Source organism: Xenopus laevis, chromosome 2S (genome assembly GCF_017654675.1).
Source record: "Xenopus laevis strain J_2021 chromosome 2S, Xenopus_laevis_v10.1, whole genome shotgun sequence".
NCBI classification, from domain to species: Eukaryota; Metazoa; Chordata; class Amphibia; order Anura; family Pipidae; genus Xenopus; species Xenopus laevis.
The window spans coordinates 58,289,849-58,313,416 of NC_054374.1; the positions used below are offsets into that span (position 1 = coordinate 58,289,849).

General features: G+C 39.9%; 1 protein-coding gene across 1 annotated transcript in view; it reads left to right on the forward strand.

Moving 5' to 3' along the window:
- Positions 1-1,053: 1,053 nt before the first annotated feature.
- Positions 1,054-23,568, forward strand: part of ren.S (renin S homeolog) — a 116,909-nt gene continuing 94,394 nt past the window's right edge. The window contains exons 1-5 of the mRNA XM_041583838.1: positions 1,054-1,424; positions 18,400-18,547; positions 20,020-20,143; positions 20,801-20,919; positions 21,453-21,649. Of these exons, the coding sequence (XP_041439772.1) occupies positions 1,369-1,424; positions 18,400-18,547; positions 20,020-20,143; positions 20,801-20,919; positions 21,453-21,649 (644 nt within the window). The 5' untranslated portion in view covers positions 1,054-1,368. The remainder of the gene's footprint in view (positions 1,425-18,399; positions 18,548-20,019; positions 20,144-20,800; positions 20,920-21,452; positions 21,650-23,568) is intronic.

Consider the following 23,568-nt stretch of genomic DNA (forward strand, 5'->3'; position numbering starts at 1 on the left):
TTTCATTTGAAGCAGCTTATGTGGTTCTTCACAGAGAGGATAGTGAGGTTGTGAAATGCCCTGCCAGGTGATGGTAAGATTCTGATTCTGTTAATGCCTTTAGATGGGCTTGAATGATTTCTTGGACAAGCATTATATCCAAGGCTATAGTTATACTACACTGTACAAGTAATATAGATATTGGTATATAGTTTGTGAGTGTATGGAGGGGTCAGTGTGAGTATGTATGTATATGGGTTTCATTTGGAGGGGTTGAACTTGATGGACTTTGATTCTTTCTCAACCCCATTTAACAATGTAAACATATATAGCTTATTGCAGTAACATAACTACCCCCTGCTGGGCCCAGGTGCAGGCCATGCAGCTGGGCCCCCCACCCCCCTCCAAAAACAATTTTCATGGCGGAATCACTTGTGCGTGAACTGCTGGCAGGCCCTGGTGCAGTCGCACCCCCCAACCTCTGGTAGTTCCGCCACTGTCTTATTGTAATGGATGTCCATCAGCCTCTGGGGCCCTTTCCCATGGGGGTGCTAAGAATTTTAGTCAACTTTTGAACACTGAATCGGAACAAAAACCCAGGTTGTAAAGGACACCATTTGTATTGCACATTTTTTGTGGAGCATTACTTGCAATTCAGCCTTACCATGAAGTCCATTTACTGTGTATCTGTATACACTTATTTATGAGTTCAGATTTGTCAGCTCTGCAGTAAGCATAGATAAATCCACATATGTAGTGGGTTTTTTCTTAAGAAAAATAAAAATCTGTTGGCCAACTATGAGGTGCCAAAAACCTTCTTATGACGTACTCAGTGCAGTTTTAGTACAACATTTCTTATTCTAACTCAGCTTACTTTGGTCATTTTGGTTCTACTGAAGATTAGTTTTAAAGAGTAGCGTCATCAGATCTTATAATATTCTATGCGTCACATGCATACCCTTTCTTTTGCCTTGTTACAGTTTTTTTCCCACGGATGGGATATTTGACGTATACTTTTGTAACCATTGCCAGCTTGTAAGCAATAAAAAAGGTCAGACTCTGTTCTGTATTTTTTCAACCACGAGTACAGTTAAGAGATTTCATATTCCACCAATCACAGGCACTTAAAATCTGAAATATAAGGCATAACACATGTGTAAAACTCCAAAAGGCTGGGAAAAAAAGAAAGAAACACAATCAATGAGAAAATTCCCGAAAAATACTAACTGAGATATACGTGGAGCCATACAGAAAAAAGCTGTATTGACAAAGCAAATACAAGACAGCATTGAAGCAGGGTATAAAAGAGTGAAAATAGAGCAAATCCAGAAGAGAGAAACATAAAAGAAAATTAAGAAGAAGAAAGGAAAGATTTCGGCAAATCCCAGCATGCATTGTCTACCCTTATTCTACCTTTTCATGGTAACCTGTGACTGTTTCAGAAGGTAAGAATCAAGCATGTGTTCTACTTGCCACTAACTGTACAGTAAAATATACTTTTACTCTCGCTCTGGGGGGCCCAAGCCAGGAACTCCTCCATTATAGTTCACAATTCATTTACATAGGGTGTCACTTTATTGCACTTAATTTTGGATGTTAATTTCTCTAAATAGAGTTTTGAGCTGTACCAGGATTAAGGATGCCTTTTCAACAGATTCAAGAGTCCCCACAGAACCTATAACAGACTTGTCAATGTCATGCTAGGGCTGAAAACATTTTTAACAAATTCCAAATCAGCTGCTATCAGTAGTTTGCACAGTTGGCAGTATGGAGAAAGGGTTAGGTTAAACTTTGAGCCACCGGTTTGGGATGCAGTAGCATATCAAGAGGGGCAGCCATGTAGAATCAGTAGCAGGTTCAGTGAGCAGGATGTAATGAGTGGCAGCAAGTTTATGCAGGAGAAAAGGGGTGTCAAACGTGTGGGTGGGAAAAAAGATAATTTGCACACACAATGGACATGCAGGATTAACCTGTACTCCAACCTTCTATCACAAGTGTTTGCTCTGTTTTAAACCCACAACTGTTCCAGGAAAAATGGAAAGAAAAAAAGGAAAAAGGTGCAAGCGAAAGTTAAAAAGAAGAATAAAATAGGAGGGTGGTTAACAAAGATTGTAAAGCAAAAGAAAATAAGGAGAAATATGTCAAGTAAAGCTGGGAAAGTGGGGAGAAGGGAGTACAAAAAAGGTTTAGAAAATAAAGTAGGAATGTTTAAAAACAAAGAGAACAGAAGAAAAAGCAAGTCTGTTACATCCTAGTAATGGCCCTGTTGCAGTGGAGTACAGGTGGAACTGTACCCCTGGCTAATCTGGTAGGAGGGAGAGCCAAGCTGTATGAATTTGTCAAATTATTAGTGCTATCACAGTGCCATATTCATTTATTTGTATATGTTACTAAGTTCAGAGTACCCACTGCCTCACTCTGTATAAGGTATTTGGGTTTCCAGTCTCACACTGTATATAGTGCATATGTGATGTCTGCTTTCTACCACAGTATAATTTGCTTGACGTGTCATTACCCACTATCTCTGACACTAATGGACTTGGATCATCAATTGCTCAGTGAAAAATGTAGTTTGGAAGAGAGCACCTACTGCCTGTCAGTGTATGTAATGTGCGAAGGGTACCACTACCCACTGTCTCTTAAAGTAATTAATGTGCTTAGAGTGTCAGTACACTGTCTCTCACTATATATAAAGTGCACGTGGTGCCAATATTTGCTTTCTCTCACTGTATATTATTAAAAATTCCGAAGGTCCTTCAATGCCCTTCTTTTATTTTGCTGCCATCCATTCTTTACATGATGCCTATGTGCAGAATACTTTACCAACTACTGTTAAAATGGTATGTATCGCTATACATATGTTTCTATTTATAAAGCACTATTTGAGACTCAGCACTGTATAGCAGAACAATAAATTAATAGAACAAACAGATGGTCTTTACACTAATACAAATAAGTACAATGTACATTAATATGCAAATAATTACAAAGTACAGTTACAATAAAGAAGAGCTTAGTGTCAAAGGCAAAATATGATGGAGGTTCTGCCCCATGGAGCTTACAATCTGTTGAAACTATATTAGGTGATGGTGCATGATCCATATCTTGGAGAACAGCCCAGAACCCAAGGTTCATATAATCCACTGCTGTTTGTATTGGCTGTAAATGCTTCATGTCCATCCCTGCACTTAAGGAAAGCCAAAACAGTGTTCAGTGAATGGTGTTTAGTTGGCATAAATGTAGAGGGAAAATGGGTTTAGTTCTTCTATTTTAAAGGTCCTGCATAAACCATATCCAATTTTCAACTGGATAGTTGTCGAAGATGATACTTTCTTGTACAAGCACAATATCCAAGTCTATTGTGATCTCAAGATAGATCTGTTAGTTTAGTATAGGTATCGATTTTGTATAGCTTATATGTGAGTGTATAGATAGGTTTGTGCACTTGCGGGTTTATGCGCCGGCGTGATTAACTTTAAAAGTATCATAGTAGGCTTTGAATGGAAACTCATTGCCCATTGTTAGGTGTTATTTGTTAGTTTCCTGGGTGTTTATTCCTTGTGAATCCTGCTTGATCTACTGATAGTGACCACTGTCTGACTATTCTGAACTCTCCAATCTGACCCTTGCCTGCCTGCTGACTATTCTACACTCTCCAATCCTGATCCTAGACTGTTTGACCATTCTTTGAACTCTACCTGCACTGACCCATCCTGTCTGATGATTCTTGTCTTCTGCTTGTGCTGGCCCGGCCTGCCTGTCCACACTTGTCTGTCTGGCCAGGGACGTAACTACCGGGGGAGCAGGGGGTGCTACTGGGCCAGGGCCCGCACCCCCGCAGGGCCCCCCCGGCAGATCGCGCGCGCTGCAGCCGGCTGGAGTCGGCTGCAGGCGCAGAGAAAAAACCGACGAGGGTGGGGGCGGGCGAGGCTGCATGGCCCGCACCAGGTGAAACGATCGTGCCCCTTTGCTCATCCAGAACCTTTAGCTTTGCTCCTCTCTTAGTAAGACCTGGCAGCATCCAATTGGCTGAGGGCTCCTCCCAAGGTGAAAGGCGGCTGTTAAAGGCAGAAGCAAGAGCCAAGACCAGGGATCAGTAATATCTTAATTAGAGGCTGAGAGCATTAAGGCATGGAAGTCAAAATTGGAGCCAGGTACGGGGAGCATCACATCTCTCTCACACTCTCACCTCCATGTCCCCCTCAGGGTCAAATCCATGAAGTTTAGCCAATACGGAGCACTCGGAGTGATGTGTTAAAATCATTAAATTTTAATAATCCATGTTAAAAGAAAGTAACAGCATGTCAACATACAAAATATCAGATCATCCGCTTAAGCGAAACGGCGCAAATTCGCCCATCACTAATTTTAACACATCACTCCGAGTGCTCCGTATTGGCTAAACTTCATGGAAGTCAAAATTATCTGAGCAAAATCTTTAACAGTTATTTTTTCTTTGACAGCTCCTGCAAGGTTTACTGTGAGTCAGCAAATGAATTCTCTGTGCAGGTGGCTTCTCCGTTCTGAAGAACTATCTGTATATGGTACACTCTTTTCCTCTGCTATTCACTGTGTTGAGTTCTGGTCCACTGAGACTCATTGTCCAGTGGCTAGTTTTACAGAACCACCATGATATGATAATGGAAGAGAAAGGCTGCTAATTTGAGAACGCTCTTTTATAAAGAATTTGCCCCATAAGATGTCATCGTAATAAAATAGCCAAAAGTCTGTTAATTTCAACCCCTCCAAATAAGTACTGTGCTGTATATAAAAACTAGGAAATGTAGTGCCTGTTGGGCATTCATCGATTTGTAGGACTTTTTATTTATATATTAAAACTCAAATCAAACTATATTCATAATTTCCCACTACCTGTCCCACATACAAAGAGCCACCCCCTGCATTTCATGAAAGGCATAAGACTCACTACACAGTGTGAATTAAAATAAGTGACACATCAACTAATAGTATAACTGAAAAGGGCACTTTTCTTTAGAAATATTCCAATCTCACAAAGTGGTGTATCGAATTTATTTAATAATACTACACTATATTGGAATAACTCCTTTTTGCCCCTTTATGTTGTCTAAACCTCGTGCTAAGTGAGCGCTGGTTCTTTCTACAAATATTAAACCGAATCCTTTTACTGTCTGAGGGAGAACAGACATCTTCATGGACCGGCAGAGGAAGTGAACTACCGGAACCTTTGATATCCTTTTACTTTGCTCCAGTATTTCATGACATGCAAATCATGGTGCCCCTCCCAGGATTTCATAAAAAGCAACGTGTGTGGCCCCCAGTTTTTCATGACAGATAGCATAGGTGTCCCCAACATATCATTACATGGACAGTATGTTGGCCCCAGCATTTCATGACAGGCACAGCATGTCGCCCCCCAGCATTTCATGTCAAGCAGCATGTGTGGCCCCAGCATTTCATGATAGGCAGCATTTGTGGCCCACAGCTTTTCATGACAGGAAGGCATGTGCCCCATTTCAATATTCCACAGTGCAGGTGATACTACGAACAAAAATATTTTGGAATATGTTTAACCTAACTGTATTATACCAATTTCAAAGCTTTTCCTTACATACAAAAAACAATTATATAGGTAAGGTCCTCTATAACTTTTTTTTTACTGGATAGGGGGGAAGAGAAATAAATTCTTTTTTTCTTGAATTTACATTCTTTGAAACACAAACTGAAAGAAGGAATGAGGGCAGGTTTAAAGATTTATTTCCTTCCAGTAAACCCCTGTTTTGATTGCATTTCCATCTCATCCCAGTAATCATTTTTTGTGGTACAATTCCTTGCTATGTGCCCTACTCTGGAACACACACATAGCACCTAGAAACTGTATATATGGTAAATCCTTTACCTGTGTAGTTATCAGCATGCATTTTAGGGTAGGAACCTGTATCACAGATACCCTATGCCATTTTCTAGGTTGAATGGGTCTTCTGTAAACCTGCTTTTTGGAAAGATCTTGCTTTTGTACAGCTGTCCAATTTTCTGTGCACTTAAATTCCATTTTAGCTTTATTGCCATGTCAGTACCTTCTTCAAAAGACACAGGGGCGATCCTGGGCTGCTGATGCCCCCCCCCCTCACGCACCGCATTTAGAACTTTAGCGTCGGAGCGAGTTAAAGAGGGGCTGCATCGCTAGTGCAATGAGTTCTATTGTGCTTTCTGCACTTGCAAAGCCAAATTTCCTGTTAAAAAAAGCTTAAACTTACAGGAGGCAGATTTTCACCGCCCCTTGTAACTGACAAGCTTCTGACTGGTGAAAGCAACTAAAGCAAATAAATCAGCACAAAATGATAAGTATTTATTAACTGTTATTTTAAAGCAAGGGTTGTAATTTAAAGTACTGTGGTTTATATTTGTCTTGGGTGTTAAATAGCAAAGTTTGGTGTGCTATTTTTCTTACAGCAAGTTTGCCACAAACTTCTTTACTTTGCTGTTAGTTTACCCTCAGTTTGAGGTGGGTTGGATTGGATTAGTGCACCTGAACAGATGGTATAAATAGAACCCCTGGAACTCCAGTAGATATTGCTCTAGTGGTTAGCTGCTCTTAAGTGTTTGCTCTTTAAAGGGTAACTATCGCAAAAATGAAAGTTTAATATAAACTTCCTCATACTGAAGTAAGAAACTTTATAAATGCAATCAATTAAAAATTCAGCATTGTTTCTAAAATAATTAAGTTTATATTCACTATTCCTCTCTCAGCATCTGTTTCTCTTCATTCTGTCTTCATGTAGCAGTTGGGTTATCAGATGAAAGATCCAATATATGTTATAGAGGGGGGCTCACTTTCCTAGCAGATGTATTAGAGCTCACTCAAATAACTGATTCCAGTACAAACAGAGTTTCAAACACAGGAGTTTCAAACTAAAGGAGGTTCAATCTAGGTCAAAAGTTTGTTCTAACCCCTAATCTCTTGCTCATTTGTAGGACCTAGCTGGGTCAGATAGTTTGGGGGGAACAGAACAGTAGCAGGATGATGAGGCAGTTAGCTGGGTGACAGATAATCTAGTGTAGCCGAAAAAGGGTTTATACATTCCAACAGATTTGCCCGATTGTGTGAAGAAGATGGGAATGTGAATTCTGGATTAGCAGTTCTAGATGGGGCTGATCCCTCTAACAGCTGAAAGATCAGTTTCTCTAGTAGTGGAGGGGAGGAGAGGCAGGCCTAATCAGATTGTGGTCAGGACCGCCATCAGAAATCGCAGGGCCCCATACGAGATATTGGTGGTCAGGGCCCCCCATAAAAAACATTTGTGGTTAGGGCCCCCCCATTAAAAAATATTGGTGGCTAGGACCCCACATGAGAAAAAAAAATTGGTGGGCAAAATTGGTGGCCAGGGCCCCCTCCCACACATTATAAGAAAATTGGTGGCCATGGCCTCTTAAACGTCCATGCCTTCCCGAAGTCAGCAGCTCTCAGAAAGATGGGGGGCCCGGCTAATCAAGTAAGTGTGGAGTGGCCGGGGCCCCCCTTACCCTCGGGGCCCCCTACAACTCTCCCCCCTGTCCCCCCCTGATGGTTGCCCTGATTGTGGTTATAGGGGATTGAATTATTAGGAAAGTGGATAGGGTAATCTGTCATCCGGATCGCTGCAATCAAACAGTTTGTTGTCTTCCTGGTGCCAGGGTTCGGCATGTGGTTGATCGGGTAGACAAATTATTGGGTGGAGCTGGGCATGACCCAGCTGTCTTAGTATATTTTGGTACTAACGACAAAATGAATGGTAGGTGGAAGACCTTAAAGAGTGAATTTAGAGATCTAGGCTCTAAGATTAAGGAAAGGTCTTCCAATGTCATCTTTTCTGAAATGTTGCCCATGCCAAGTGCAAGTTTAGGAAGACAGCGGGATCTTAGCAAGCTAAATGCAAGTCTTGGTATCGGAAAGGAAGGGTTGGGTTAATAGAGCACTGGGCTCATTTTTCCATGGGGTTCCACTGTGCTAGGGGAAAGAATGGCTTAGAGGTTGGAGGAGGGTTTAAACTAGGCAAGGGGGTGGATGAGACAAAGAATTATGGGGAACCAGTGGTATAAGTAAGGGGTCATGGGGAGGCGTGAGGGGGTCATACAGTTTACCAGCTAAGAAGATCCCTCTGTTACAAGGAAAACAGGCTAATAATAACTTAAGATATAATTCTCCATTAAGTAATGTAGATTACAAAAGTAGTAACCTCCGCTGTATGCTGGCAAATGCAGGTAGGTAAAATTTTCAGGTAAAATGGGAGAGCTAGAGTTAATTGCATGCTCTAAAAATTATGATATAATTATCACTATACAAAGTCAAAGTAAGGTGCCACACTCACACAACTCGCGGTTTGAAGCCTCGGGTGCACGCTGTATTACTCTCTGCACAGGTTCTCTACACATGGATTAAACAAGCAGCAGCACTCTGATGTTTGATCAAACATCGGAGTGCTGCTGCAATTGTTTAATCCAGATATAATTATCACTGAGACCTGGTGGGATGAAACATGTGATTGAGTTGTGAATTTAATGGTTACACCCTTTTTAGGAGGGACAGAGGGATTAAAAAGGGTGGAGGAGTGTGTTTGTATGTAAAGCCTGAATTAAAGCCATGCACCAAAGATATTTCAACTGGGCAAAAGGTTACAAAGAAAATTATCATTGGTGTATGCTACAAACACTTTGTATAAGTGACTAGAATGAAGCCCAGCTACAAATAGAAGCAGCTTTGCAACTAGGTCAAGTTATTATAATAGGTGACAGACATTGACTGGGGTAATGGGGTTGCCAAGTCAGAAAAAGATAATAGGTTTGTAAATATGTTGAATGAGAACTTTTTATTTCAGCTCTTTCAAGAGCCTATTTGAAATCAGTCTCTTTTGGATCTTGTAATAATTAATAATACCAAATTTATCTCTAGCATTTGTGTGGGTGAGCATTTAGGGAATAGTGATCATAAAATGGTCTCCTTTGAGATTATGTTGCAGAAATAACTCTATAAGGGAGCACTAGAATACTACATTTAAGACGTGAAAACCTTGACAGTATAAGGGCATCTTTTAAGGGCATATTAAGTTGAAAATGTTTTTCACAGGGTTAAACACAGAACCAAAATGGGACGTTTTTAAAATGCTGCTTAATAAATATACGTCAGTGTATTCCGCTTGTAAGCAAAACAAAACTGCTGAACCGTGGTTCAATAGAAGTGTTGGTGTTGAGGTGGGTAAGAAAAGATGTGCTTTTAGGGCTTTCAAGTTAGCTGGGACAGCTGAAACATTTATCAGGTACAAAGAGGCCAAACATCATGCAAAAAGCTATCAGAGAAGCTAAAATTGATATGGACTAAAAAAATAAAAAATTATTTTTTAAATATGTAAATAGTAAAAAAAATAAGCAGCAAGGGGTGGGACCCTTAATATCAGAGGAGGAGGATCAGCTGGTTGATGAGAACAGAAAAAAAGCTGTGATTTTTCATCTTTCCACAGAAATGAGGAACCAGTTAATGAAGGTGTCATCCCAGGGTACTTAGAGATCTTAGCTCTGTGATTGCCAAACTGCTTTACTTAATTTTTCAGGATTCATTGAGGTCTGGCATGGTGCAGAGAAACTGGCATAATTGCTAATGTGGTCCCACTATTCAAAAAGGGATCCTGTTCTCAGCCTCAAAACTATAGGCCATTTAGTCTGGCATCAGTGGTAGGAAAGCTTTTCAAAGGAGTATTGAGGTATAAGATATTGGACTTCATTGCAAATCGTAATACTATGAGTTTGTGCCAGCACGAGTTTGTGCCAGCATGATTTTATGCGTAATAGATCTTGCCCGAATAATTTAATTTCCTTTGATGAGAAGGTGAGCAGGGTCCTCAATTCTGGGAAGGCAGTGAATGTTGTCTACTTAGACTATACTAAAACATTTGATACAGTGCCACACAGAAGGTTACCAGTTAAATTAAGGAATGATTTGAATAAACTGGAAAACTTGGCAGCAAACTGGAAAATTAGTTTCAATGTTGATAAATGCAAGGTTATGCACTTTGGACAAAATAATATAAATGCAACTTATACAATATAAGGCAATGTGTTGGGAGTTTCTTAACTCAGAAGGATCTAGGGGTTTTTGTAGAAAACAAGTTGTCTATGCAGTGTCATTCTGTGGCCACTAAATCAAATAAAGTACTGTCTTGCATAAACTCAAGGGATGAAAACATTTTGCCTGGTAAGGCTTCACCTGATGTATACAGTGCAGTTTAAGCTCCAGTCCTTAAGCAGGATATAAATGAGCTGACGAGACATGCAACTAATCTGGTTAGAGGGATGGAAGAAATAAATTGTGAGGATAGACTGTCAAGGTTGGGGTTGTTTTCTCTGGAAAAAAGACGCTTACAAAGGGACATGATTATACATTAATTAGAAGACATTATAGACAAATAGCAGGAGACCGTTTTACCCATAAAGAAGATCACCGCACCAGAGGCCATCCCTTCAGACTAGAAGAAAAGAACTTTCATTTGAAGCAACGTAGGTGGTTGTGGAATGCACTGCTGGATGATGTTGTGATGGCCGATTCTGTTAATGCCTTTAAGAGTGGCTCAGATGATTTCTTAGACAAGCATAATATCCAAGGCTATTGTGATACTGAAATCTATAGTTAATGTATGGTTATATATAGTTTATGTGAGTGTATAGAGGGATCAGTGTCAGTTTGTATATGTATGGAAGCTGGGTTTCATTTAGAGAGGTTGAACCAGATGAACTTTGTCTTTTTTCAAGCCGATCTAACTATGTAACTATTACTTATAACTGGGGGGATAGAGTAAACCAAGATTTGATAGTCCCAATTTTACACTTCATACTTCTGTACACCCTTCCTGGAAATACCTCTGGTTACACCTAAAGTTCCAAAGCAGCATTGTCTCTTTATAGGTTAATACAACCGGTTTCAGTGCGGCTTTGGCGCAGTTTCGACAAGTCTTTTAAAAAAGCCGATACGTAAATACAGTTTAGACTATGTCACTTCCACTAGTGTATTTACGTGTTGATTGGCTTTTTCAAAAACCGTGGCCGGACCACGGTGGTTCTCTGCATAGGCTATGGACACACATGCGGTGAACCACTGTGGTTTTGGTGCGGTCCTCGGCACGGACATTAAAGAAATCTGACCGCTGTATAAATACGCTAACGGATTTCAGTCTTGGCTATGCCGCTTATTTACGCAGGGGCCAGCTTTTTTAAAATCCATGGCCTGAACCGCAGTAGTTCTCCGCATGTGTGTCCATAGCCTAACACAAGATAGTTGACCCCCTTCAAAATTCCTGCAATAGAGAAAATATAAACCAACTTTTGAAGCATTAATACTTTTAGTATCAACTCAACAGATAAACTACATCAGAAGTAGCACTGTTTGCATCCATGTTTGAAGGCAGTTGTTCTGTAGTCGGACAATACATATGGAGGACTGTTTGGTTTGGCTTGGAGCATAGAAACTGGGTAAGCTATTTGGGCTGCTATTGCAGAGTTCTGTTGTCATTCACTGATCAACTTTTAGCCTAGACACTGAGCAGAGAGGATCTGTTTGCATCTCTAATAAAATCAATTTATGTGTGTGTTTTTTTCAGTAAAAATTACTATAATGAAACAAATGCAGTATTGATATGCATAAAAAGCTGAAAGTGTGTGTAGGGGACTGATAAATAGCTTCCCCATTTATTGTGCATCCCCTAAAGTTTGTCCCTTTATAGAGCTCCTCTTCCTGGGTCAAATCCTTACCTTTAGTTTGTCTAGCCGCAACGTGGCACTGTATTATGATTTATATTTGCAAGCCATGTAAGCCTAATGGTTTTTGCTTGGGACTCCCTAGTAGGTAGATGAGAGTCAAGATTGGGGCCATTTAGTGCAGGATTTAGTGAGTGGGCAGCTATCTCCTGTCAGGTCTAGGAGAGATACAGTAGTTAGGCTCTGGGCTATTTAGCTGAGCAGTATTGGTCTCTACCAGCGAATGTTAGAGGGGTTACATCCCCTTTGGCATTGTTGCCTAGAGAGGGAACAAGAGAGCATGTTCTAGGGGCTAGATGGTTCGCCATCTGGGTTCCACTCTGGGTTCCACTCAAAGTAGGAAAACTCCCCCTTGGAAGTAGGAAAACTCTGGATGGACTGTATGATATTCCTCTTATATGCTCTGCTGAAAGGAATGCGTCTACTCACAGTGCTGTTCGTACTGTATGTATTGAATACTCAGTGATTGTGTCCTATATTATTTCAACAGTCTCCTTTGTGTATTGTTCTCAATAAAAAAGTTCTGGTTCAATTATAAGAACTACCGGTTCCCATTCTTATTAAACACTACAGATAATAGTCTACAACATCCTGCCTCCACACCTTTGTGATGACCCACACCAGAGTACATTGAGTCTCATCCTGGGCAAACATAGGATAAAGCTGATTAACTCTGCAATAAAAAATATGAAAAACGTCATTGGCCAAGGCCTTTAGCATTGTGGGTGCATCAGTCCTTAATCATAGACATGGTGCATACAAATTCCTATATCCATAGCAGGGAATTTATCCACAGAAGTTATAGATGGAGGCACTTCATGGGGTTCACTGGAGCTAGGTGTTTGCTCTGTTGCTGGAGTTTTGCCAACTCTAGTTGATGTTGTCAATCTGCTTGTCTTTTAGCTGCTCCTATCATCTTGCTGCTGCTGTTGCATCTTTCTCAGTTTGGCATTCTTGCATGAAATGCAAGAATGAACCCAGTAATTGCAAAGTTGCTTACAGTTATGAATTGTTGCCACCCTGCCTACTGCCAATAAGTATCTTCTTATTAAAGAGGCCCAGGAGAAGGGTTCATAACTAGGATGTAAACAAAAAACAAATGGAGAGCGCTAATAGTGTAGATTACAAAAACACTAAAAATGGATTCATTAAAAGTGTGATTTTAAAAAAGTATATCAGGCAAATATCCTTTTCCCTGGTGTGCAGGAAACAAGCTGTTGGATCAGGTTACATTGCATGTGGTCGTTAAATAGCATCCGGAGATTTGGATGGGGCATTCATCCGGAGTCCTACTTCCCAACTGTCCTGATTTCTGCGTGACAGTCCTGATATGGACAGCTCATTGTGCAGTCCCAGATTCTTATTAAAATGGCCCATTTTTTTTAATCTGGGTAGAGATTTTGACTGGGCAAAAGGTTACAAAGAAAATTATCATTGGTGTTTATTACAAACCACCTTATATAAGTAATGGGAATGAAGCCCAGCTACTTTTACAAATAGAAGCAGCTTCACAACTAGGCCAAGTTATTATTATTAGTGATGGATGAATCTGTGCCATTTCGCTTCGCCGAAACATTCCCAAAACAGTGAAAAATAACAGAACTCATTCAAGTCAATGGACGTCAAATTATTTTGACACGAGTGACAATTTATATCCATTCGACTATTTTGTCCATATGCATTAAAGTCAATGGGCATCCGAATATTTATCGTACGACAAATTTATGTGCGTGACTATTCTGACGCGCAGCAATTTTTGGGGGGAAGATTTTCACTGCAGTTTCACAAATTTATTTGATGTTGGCGAAACGTGGAAATTCACTGTGGATTTGTGCCTGCCAAATTAGTTTGCCCATCACTTATTATTATGGGTGACTTCAATCCAGATATTAACTGGGGTAATGTGGTTGCCATGTCAGAAAAAGTATGTTTGTTAATTTGCTGAATGACCGCTTTTTATTATAGCTTGTTCAAGAACCTACTAAGGTGAACCTCAAATCAGAAAAAAAAAAAAAAAAAAAAAAGAGAGAGATGGAGCAGGTTGATAAACCAATGGCAAGTGGAGATTTGGATGGGGTAATTGAGTTGCAATGCAAATCTCCACCTATTTTATCTATTCTGTGCCCAAACCCATCTCTGACCAACCTTCTACAGAAATACACACTACTCCCTTCCCCCTATGGCTAGTTTAAAATCTGCTCAAATCTTCTAGCCATTCTCTCCCCCAAATTACCTGTATAATCATAACTGAGGTGCAAGAATCGCTGGCAAAGAACCTGTAGCCTATTAAAAAAGCAGCCCAGTTCTCCAGAAACCCAGTCCCTGAAATAAGTAGGTTTTTATCCTTGCTCTTTATTGCAGGGCCTACAAATATTGTTCCAAAAGGAAAACGTTCTCATCAACGGGTAATGCAACAGAGTTTACAATTAAACATTGCAGTAAATTTACAACTAAAAACGTTATTTATTGTCTGCAATGTCCATGCGGATTATAGTATATTGGAAAGACCAATAGAATGCTAAGGGATCGGATAAAGGAACATATTGGGAATACTGTGAAAGGAAAGGATAAACACAGTGTTTACAAACATTTTAAAGATTGTCATGAAAAAAATCCTGTGGGACTTATATACTGGGGAATTGAACAAGTAAACAACAATTGGCGAGGTAGTGACCTAGTAAGAGAGACCTTACAATGTGAGAGTAGGTGGTTGCATGCTATGGAAACTTTTAGTCCAAAAGGCCTTAAGGAAAAGTGTAACTTTGGTCCGCTGAATGAAGGAGTGGGTTTTCACGTGAGAGTGAATAGTAAAGAGTGTTCACCCACTACACGATATTTGGGGGGGTTTTTTCTTCATTTTTCTTGCTGTTTTCTCCTGAGCTTCCTTGTTAAGCTCTGTTTCATAGTGTTTGGATTTTTAAAATTTATACTGGTTGAGAACGGAAAAGAAACTACTATAGGATTGAACTTCCGGAATCCTTTGTAATTTACCTTTTTTCATTAAGAATTTAGCAGACAGACAGAATTGTGATTGATTATGATGTATAGATACTTGTGTCACTTTAAGAAAAGGGGTGAAAAGAAAAAACATTCTATTGCAGAAATCCCCTGCAGGGAAATTCACTGATGTACTTGAAGGAACTGTAGAAATATTTTAAAAATTCATGTTGGAAAAAAAGATATCACTCTGTACTCCATTGATAAAGAAGCTTTCCTAGTGGGAACATACAAAAGAAGGGATATTGAAAATCGACTTTTGCTGGAGAAAACTTGCTGTGGGTTGGTGAGGACAGAGAACTGCAGGAGCCTTCATGCTCCTTTTGCCACACTAGGATGTGGACAGTGACTTCCTTAGGCCAAGTACCAATGAAAAGTGAACTATTGAAAGATAGCACCTCCTTCAGCCCAGCACAACTGATGTACTTTTTAAAACAAACAGGTTAAACAACAGCCTTAGGCCAATGTCAGATTATTCATACTCCATTTTTAATTAGCCCAAAAGACAAGGCTTACGTATACTCATCTGATAAACACTTTTACAGTACTAGTCAGGTGTATCAGGGTCTTTTTACTAAATGGGTAAAAGGGGCATCTGCCCATGGCCACTGATTTAAGGAGCCCACTATGCTACTATTTATTTACTTTATAAATTGTTTTATCTTGCTCCCTCATTCATAATCCCTATGCCGCTGGTATTGCTGCTGCCGCCCTGCTCACCACCAACATGCTGGCTCTTCCAAGATGGCGTGCTTCCACAGTGGAAGAAAATCTTAGATTTCTTCAAACATTTTCAGGTCATGGAAATTCAGTTACTGGAGCCCACTTGAGGTAAAAAGATAATGTTTATTTGGCAAGAGCTCCATAGATTCTGAACCAAGAGTCCAACAAGAATACCAGACAAATGATCACAGGGTGTTTATAAAAGACATTTCATGATCATAGCACTCAAATACAAGCCTGTAAGAAACTGCTATTAGGATGTTGCATTATAGTTCTGAACTCAAGTGCATGGTGAATCGTAACCATAAATGTCTTGAGACATCCATTTTACTTAGGGATTATATTGGCATATCTGGGGTTAAAGGAACAGTAACACCAAAAAATGAAAGTGATTTAAAGTAATTCAAATATCATGCAGTGTTGCCCTGCACTGGTAAAACTGATCTGTTTGCTTCAGAAACTCTACTGTAGTTCATATAAACAAGCTGCTGAGTAGCAATGGTGGAAATTGAAAGGCTATATGGCACAGTATAAATTATGCATAACAGATAACATTGTGTTCTACAGAGCTTATCTGCAATCTGCTGTGTAACTTGAGCCTTTTCTCCTTTGAATAGCTGCCCCCATGGCTACACAGCAGCTTATTTATATAAACAATAGTAGTGTTTCTGAAGCAAACACAGCAGTTTAAGGGCTGGGACACACTGGGCGATTTGGGGAGATTTAGTCGCCTGGCGACTAATCCCCGCGACTTTCCACGACCAATCTTCCCCGAATGCTTCCCCTCTCTCTGCGCCTGGCTAAAATGAAAAATCGCCTGCGCTAATCACACGCGGCGATTCGTTTTCCGAAGTCGCCCGAAGTTTCCTCGTGAGGCAACTTCGGGCGACTTCGGAAAACGAATTGCTGCGTGTGATTAGCGCAGGCGATTTTTCATTTTAGCCAGGCGCAGAGAGAGGGGAAGCATTCGGGGAGAAAAGTCGCTGCGATTAGTCGCCAGGCGACTAAATCTCCCCAAATCGCCCAGTGTGTCCCTACCCTTAGGGCAGAGACACACGCTGCAATTCAGGGAGATCAGTCGTCCGGCAACAAATCTCTTCTTCGGGGCGACTAATCTCCCCCAACTGCCTCCCCTGCCTTCCCGTTGGCTAGAATGAAAATCGTATAATATAAGCTATTTTCCATAACCCTATATTCACTCACTTGAGAAAAAGTCATACAAACCCTTCTTAAAGCTGTCTTATGTATCAGCCTGTACTCCTGATTCAGGGAGAGAATTCCACATCTTTACAGCTCTCACTGTAAAAGAAAACCCTTCTGAATATTTCCTTCTGAACCTCCTTTCTTCAAATGGGTGACCTCGTGTAAGCTGGAAAGACCTACTGGTAAATAAAGAATGAGCGAAATTATTATATGATAGACATCATATCACCCCTTAAGCGCCTCTTCTCCAGCATGAAGAACCCCAACTTGGCCATTCTTTCCTCATAGCTAAGATGTTTCATACGTTTTACCAGCTTAGTTGCCCTTCTCTGTTCCCTCTCTAATTCAATAACGTCCAATAATGCAATGGAGACCAAAACTGTAAAGCATCTTCTAGATGGGGTCTTACCAGTGCTCTGTACAGTGGAAGCATAACCCCCTCCTCCCATAAATCTATGTCCCTTTTAATACAGCTCAAGCCCTTATTTGCCCTTGAAGCTGCTGCTCACTGGCATTGCTTGCTACAGCCAAGTTTATTATCTACAAGGACTCCAAGGTCCTTTTCCATTAAGCATTTGCCTAGTGCAGTCCCATTAAGAGTATAAATGGCTTTGATATTTTTACATCCCAGGTGCATGACTTTACATTTATCAACATTGAATCTCATTTGCCACTTAGCTGCCCAGATTGCCAGTATGTGAAGTTCCTGTTACAAGGATGCCACATCCTGGATGGAATTAATTGCATAGTTTTGTGTCATCTGTAGTGATTGGTGAATCTGACCGATTTCGCCTTGCCAAAAATTTGCAAAACAACAACAATTTACCAAAATGCATTGCATTCTATGGGCGTCAAATTATTTTCGTCTCACAATGTGGCACCAAATTTTTTTTTCTGTCGCACAGCTAATTTTTGCACCCATTGGAGTCTATGAGCGTAATTTTTGAGGCGAAACTCTTTGAAAAATGTCGCTTATGAGTAGTCATCTGCAAACACTGATACCTTACTTACAATACCTTCCCCTAACTTTCTATATTTATATACTTGTCAGAGGGGATCACCATCTTGGAAAGTGTCTTCGACACTCACATGCTCAGTGAGCTCTGAGCAGCTATTGAGAAGCTAAGCTTAGGGGTCATCGCAAATTATCAAGCAGAAAATTAGGTTGGCCTGTAATATAAGCTGATGCTACAAGGCTAATTATTAAATTCTGATGCTAGTTGCACTGGTGGCTGTGCTGCCATGTATTAATTATCTGTATTAATTACTTAATACTTATATTGGGACATATATTCTATGTGTACTGTATATGTATCCCTAAGTTCAATAACTAACAGCAGCACTTAGCATGTGCAGTGCAGTAAATTAGCAGAAAAGAAGATTGGGAGCTACAGAGGCACCCTTGGAGCCACAAATCTTCCCTGCTAAAGGGCTCTGGTTGTACAACATTCCTACCCTACTTCTTTAGTTAAACTTTAGTTCTCTTTTAAACACTAAATTATTGGTAGACATCAAGTGCCAAGTGCTGCCATATGTATTTAAGGATCCCCATGGTAAGAAAGCATTATAAGGCTGAAAAAATGTGGTAAAAAAAGTAATCACACATCACTATTCTATATGTTGGTGCTTTCTAAATAGATCTTAATAATAATTTTAAAAATAACAGAGGTTGTAATAATTGTATAATAAACAAGCCTACATTTGCATACTAACAACTTCTATTTTTTTATTCAACAGGATTCCACTCAATAGAATGCCATCAATACGGGAAACTTTGCAGGGGGTAGGAATAAAGTTAACTGACGTTTTTCCTCAGCCGAGGATGAAGGGGGATAAGAATCCTAATAATGGAACAGCTCCAACTGTACTTACCAACTACATGGATGTGAGCAATTTATGTATATAAATACACAGAAACCTATAGTAGCTATAAATCAACTTGAAATGAACACACATGTGACACATGCATGCCTCAGTGCAATATTGGTTCCAGTGCAGTTTTTATTATTTCATAGTTATACTAGAGAAAGCAAAACTGCATTTAAGGTCTGCCTCAGACAGCATGGCATACTGTATGTATGTATTTTTCTGGTCAGTAAAGTACCGTCACGAGTTTCCATTGGCGTACAGTATACGCTTTGCAAAATGATAAATCGATTGAAACAATGATTGCTTCATTTCCTGGAGGCATTTTGAATTAAAAAAATCTGTAGCAGTGGTAGGCCAAACCTGTGCCATTTCTCTTCACTGGAAAATTCGCAAACTCACAGCAAAATTCACGAAAGGTGAAAAACTTGCCAAACTAATTGAAGTCAATGGGCATCAAAATTATTTTGCCGCTTGTCAATTTGGCCGCAAGCGTCAATTTTGATACCCGTAACTATTTTGTCCAAATGCATTAAAGTCAATGGGCGTACAAATAATTTTGAAGGCGACAACTTTTATGCGCGAGCCTATTTTGGCACGCACCAATTTTTTTTGACACAGCGTATTTTTGCTGGCGAATTTATTCGCCCATCACTAATCTTTAGTTCAATATAGTTTACATCTGCAACTAGTCAGCAATTCTAACTGGTCAGCATATGGTAAGCAAGTTGAATGTGTCTCCTATCTGTTCATTCTTAAGGATATTTGCTGGGCAACCATACCTGTGTTTACAATGGACTGTTTACTCAGCAATATACTGTATGTAGATCAGTTCTCACAGATAATTTCAGACTCATTTCAGCACAATTGGGGAGAACCACAACCTTTGGTGCATGACTTCAGGATCCTGATAACTAGATGATCTTATAATCCTGGCACCCATTCCCTGCCCCAGGTGGGACAATTCCTTTATGTTACGGTTCTTAGAAGACCCCAGGTGCAAACCTTCAGCAAAAAGTCAGCAATTCTAACTGGTTATTCAAGTCTTAATAAGTATCCCAATATCTGCTGATGCTATTTTGCAAAAGGTTTAATTCACTATGAATCAAATATACAGGTATAGGATCTGTTATCCAGAATGCTTGGGACCTAGGGTTTTGGATAACGGATCTTTCTGTGTTTTGGATCTTCATACCTTAAGTCTACTAGAAAACAACTAAAACATTAAATATACCCAATAGACTGGTTTTAATTAAATGTTAGTTTGGATAAATTACATGGTACTGTTTTATTATTACAGAGAAAAAGGGAATCATTTTTAAAAATTTTGATTATTTGGATAAAATGAATCCTATCCCTGTATATATAATGTAAATCAATTATAAAATCTATAATTGAAAAAAAACATTTACTACAGGCATTCTTCCCCTTAATGCTAACACTTGTTGAGATGATTATTCCAGTGACTAACATGCATATGTTGCTTTACAGACACAGTATTTTGGTGAGATCAGTATAGGTTCTCCACCACAGACATTCAAGGTAGTGTTTGATACAGGTTCTGCCAACCTGTGGGTGCCATCGAAACGCTGCTCTCCCCTCTACAGTGCCTGTGGTGAGTTACAATAAATGTAAGGTGCTTTACCAAAAACTGGTTCCCTCTCATTTTTGTTTTTCTATGTGTGAAAAAATAATCATTTATGCTCAACTGTGTGATAGGGAAGTTATTTGTGTGTACACCACAATTAATGTGCACAAGGGAACATTTCTCCCTGCTATACTGTATTTATATATTATTCTCCAAGCAGACACATATTAATGCCTTGGTTGCAAGTACAAAAGTACCAAGGGGCACAAAATCACCACTTTGTGCTCAGTTACACACAACGCATTCTTTTAGAGCTTTGGCATGCTTTCAGGCACAAGGCAGACCTGTATTAATTTCCTGCCATAGGCATTAAGTAAGAACAGGGCTCTGCTTATGCCTGTTGGTGTTTCCTTACTTGTACAAGTGTACACATAGATGATGCTCAAGGTAAGGGGAAAACATGGTATGTTTACATCCTGCACACCACCCATGCATCCATAAATACAGTGCAAGGAAAGCTTGCAGACAGCTCACAACTCTTTGCATTATTTATGGTGAGTGCAAAGATTTGCCTCAACAACCACTAGTGAATGGTAATGTGAAAAAGTGAATTGTGAAAAAAAGCAAATTCCTTTTGAAGGCAAACTCTAACCCTTTCCCCCCTTCCATAATGACCCCTGACAGTGTCTCATAACAGATATGATTCCACTAAATCCCAGACGTACATGGAAAATGGGGAAGGCTTCTCTATTCAGTATGGCTCTGGGGGAGTGAGAGGATTCTTGAGCCAGGATGTTGTGGTGGTAAGTGATAATCTGTTGAAATGCAGCTTTTTATTTAAGGGCCTGTCAAATTTGCATTTTACATGTGCCTTCAAAAAATCACCTAACTCTGACATCTCTTTTTTCTCTGGACATTTTTCTACATTGTTTTACTCAGTGCCCAGGTCCACTCTTGCCATGAGGCAAGGTAAGAACCTTGCCCCAGGCTGCAGCAAGCAGCCAGTTACAAGGGCCGGCAAAAAGCAGCCTCTTGTAACTTTCAGAGCCGAATATCTGGGGTTTAACCTGAAAATTTGGCTCCATTAGTGCAGAGAGTGCTATTGTGTTCATTGCACTGGTGATGCTGGCCCCCTTTGACCCACTCTGACGCTGATTTTTAGCGCGGAGCAGGAGGGGTGGCATCTTGGCTGCTACCTATAGTGGCAGCAGCCCCATAATCACCCCTGTCAGTACCTGTTACATTCATACAGTATTCCAACATCTCTGAAAATGTACTCAGTCTTTCTCCCTCCCAGCCATTTTCCTACATTGTGTAACTCAGTTTTACTCTGCAGGTAGCAGGTATTCCGGTTGTACAAGTTTTTGCTGAAGCTACAGCCCTTCCAGCCTTTCCATTTATCTTTGCTCACTTTGATGGAGTCCTGGGCATGGGCTTTCCTGGCCAGGCCATTGATGGCATTACCCCTGTTTTTGATCGGATCTTATCAGAGCAAGTTCTGCAGGAGGATGTCTTCTCTGTGTACTACAGCCGGTGAGGAGAATAGGCTGAAAAACAAAAAAAAACCTTTATGTAATACTAAGATACTAATTAAAAAATAATTGTAATATATTAATAATCTCTATTAATAAATGAAGAAGGAACAAACATTAAGGACTGACAGCAATCTGCACATCTTTCACCTATACTTAAGTGAAAAAAAATGGGACATTTGTATTAGATTAGAACTAAATATCTTATCTTAAATCCACCATAAGTTAATTTCTTACCAGCATGTTCTGAGTAGAGTTACATTTGCTCAGGTAACCAGGGTCTTCTCTTTTTTGCAGAAGTTACAGGTGAGAAGATAATTTTCCCACCCCTACCCACAGACGTCACTCTCACTAACATGGTCTTCTGTTTGGTAACAGATTTTAACCTTGCACTTTGAATATGCATGCTACTATAGCTATCTAAATCTATTTTCACTTTGCATGTTAACAATTTATTCAATTCCACATAATCATATCCACAATAATGATGCAGTGTTTTACCAGGATTCTAGCATGATTGTGATTACCCACTAGGTTGATGCAACTTGCTCTTTTTACTGCTAATTTGGACACATTTTTGGTGAACGTTGAGCAATGTTGAGTGGGTACTGCATCATTATAATTTCTGAAGAGCACAATTATTAACACAATTATCTTTGTATTCGCTGGGTAAAAGTCAGTTGCTTCTGTGGGTGCAAACAATAAGTGGATCCCTAGGATTACCACCATGTTTACATAGCTGCTAATTCCAGGGTTTGCTAATGTCCTTGTACAGTTGCGCATAATTCAGTAGTGCAGGCTAGCTGGGTGAAATTGACCTCCCTACTAGTAGCTGCAAGGTGCATGTATAGCAAGAATCATTGTGAATATTGGCAATACGCTCTCAATGTTGTGTCCATTTTTGGAAAGTGCACTAGCAGTCGTAAATGAGCTATTCTATATACGTTGATGTCTACATACAATACTTCCGACTGCTGACTCACATATTGTGCACAGATCCCAAATGCCAACATAATCTCTGTCTGCATTTATCTTGTAATAATACACAAGAGCCATGAATATCTTGTAAATGATATCCGTATAAAAGGTTGGTGATGTTATCAGTTGTAAACCATACCTAGTCATGTAATATCTGTCACTTGACTCACTGAACCTTGTGCATTATAATAAGTAAAGTACAACCTTTTACATAGTAACATAGTAAGTAAGGTTGAAAAAAGACACACATCCATCAAGTTCAACCTTTTTTTTTATTTTATTTTATTATATCTGCCTAACTGCCAGTTGATCCAGAGGAATGCAAAAAAAACCTAACCAATTTGCCTCAGAAGGGGAAAAAATTCCTTCCTGACTCCAAAATGGCAATCGGACTAGTCCCTGGATCAACTTGTACTATGAGCTATCTCCCTCACTTGCTAAAAAGCCATCCAAACCCTTCTTAAAGCTATCTAATGTATCAGCCTGTACAACTGATTCAGGGAGAGAATTCCACATCTTCACAGCTCTCACTGTAAAAAAACCCTTCCGAATATTTAGGCGGAACCTCTTTCCTTCTAATCGGAATGGGTGACCTCATGTAAGCTGGAAAGACCTACTGGTAAATAAAGCATTAGAGAGATTATTATATGATCCCCTTATATATTTATACATAGTTATCACATCACCCCTTAAGTGCCTCTTCTCCAGCGTGAACATCCCCAATTTGGCCAGTCTTTCCTCATAGCTAAGATTTTCCATACCTTTTACCAGCTTAGTTGCCCTTCTCTGTACCCTCTCTAATACAATAATGTCCTGTTTGAGTGATGGAGACCAAAACTGTACGGCATATTCTAGATGGGGCCTTACAAGTGCTCTATAAAGTGGAAAATGACCCCCTCCTCCCGTGACTCTATGCCCCTTGTAAAATACAAGGATATAAAA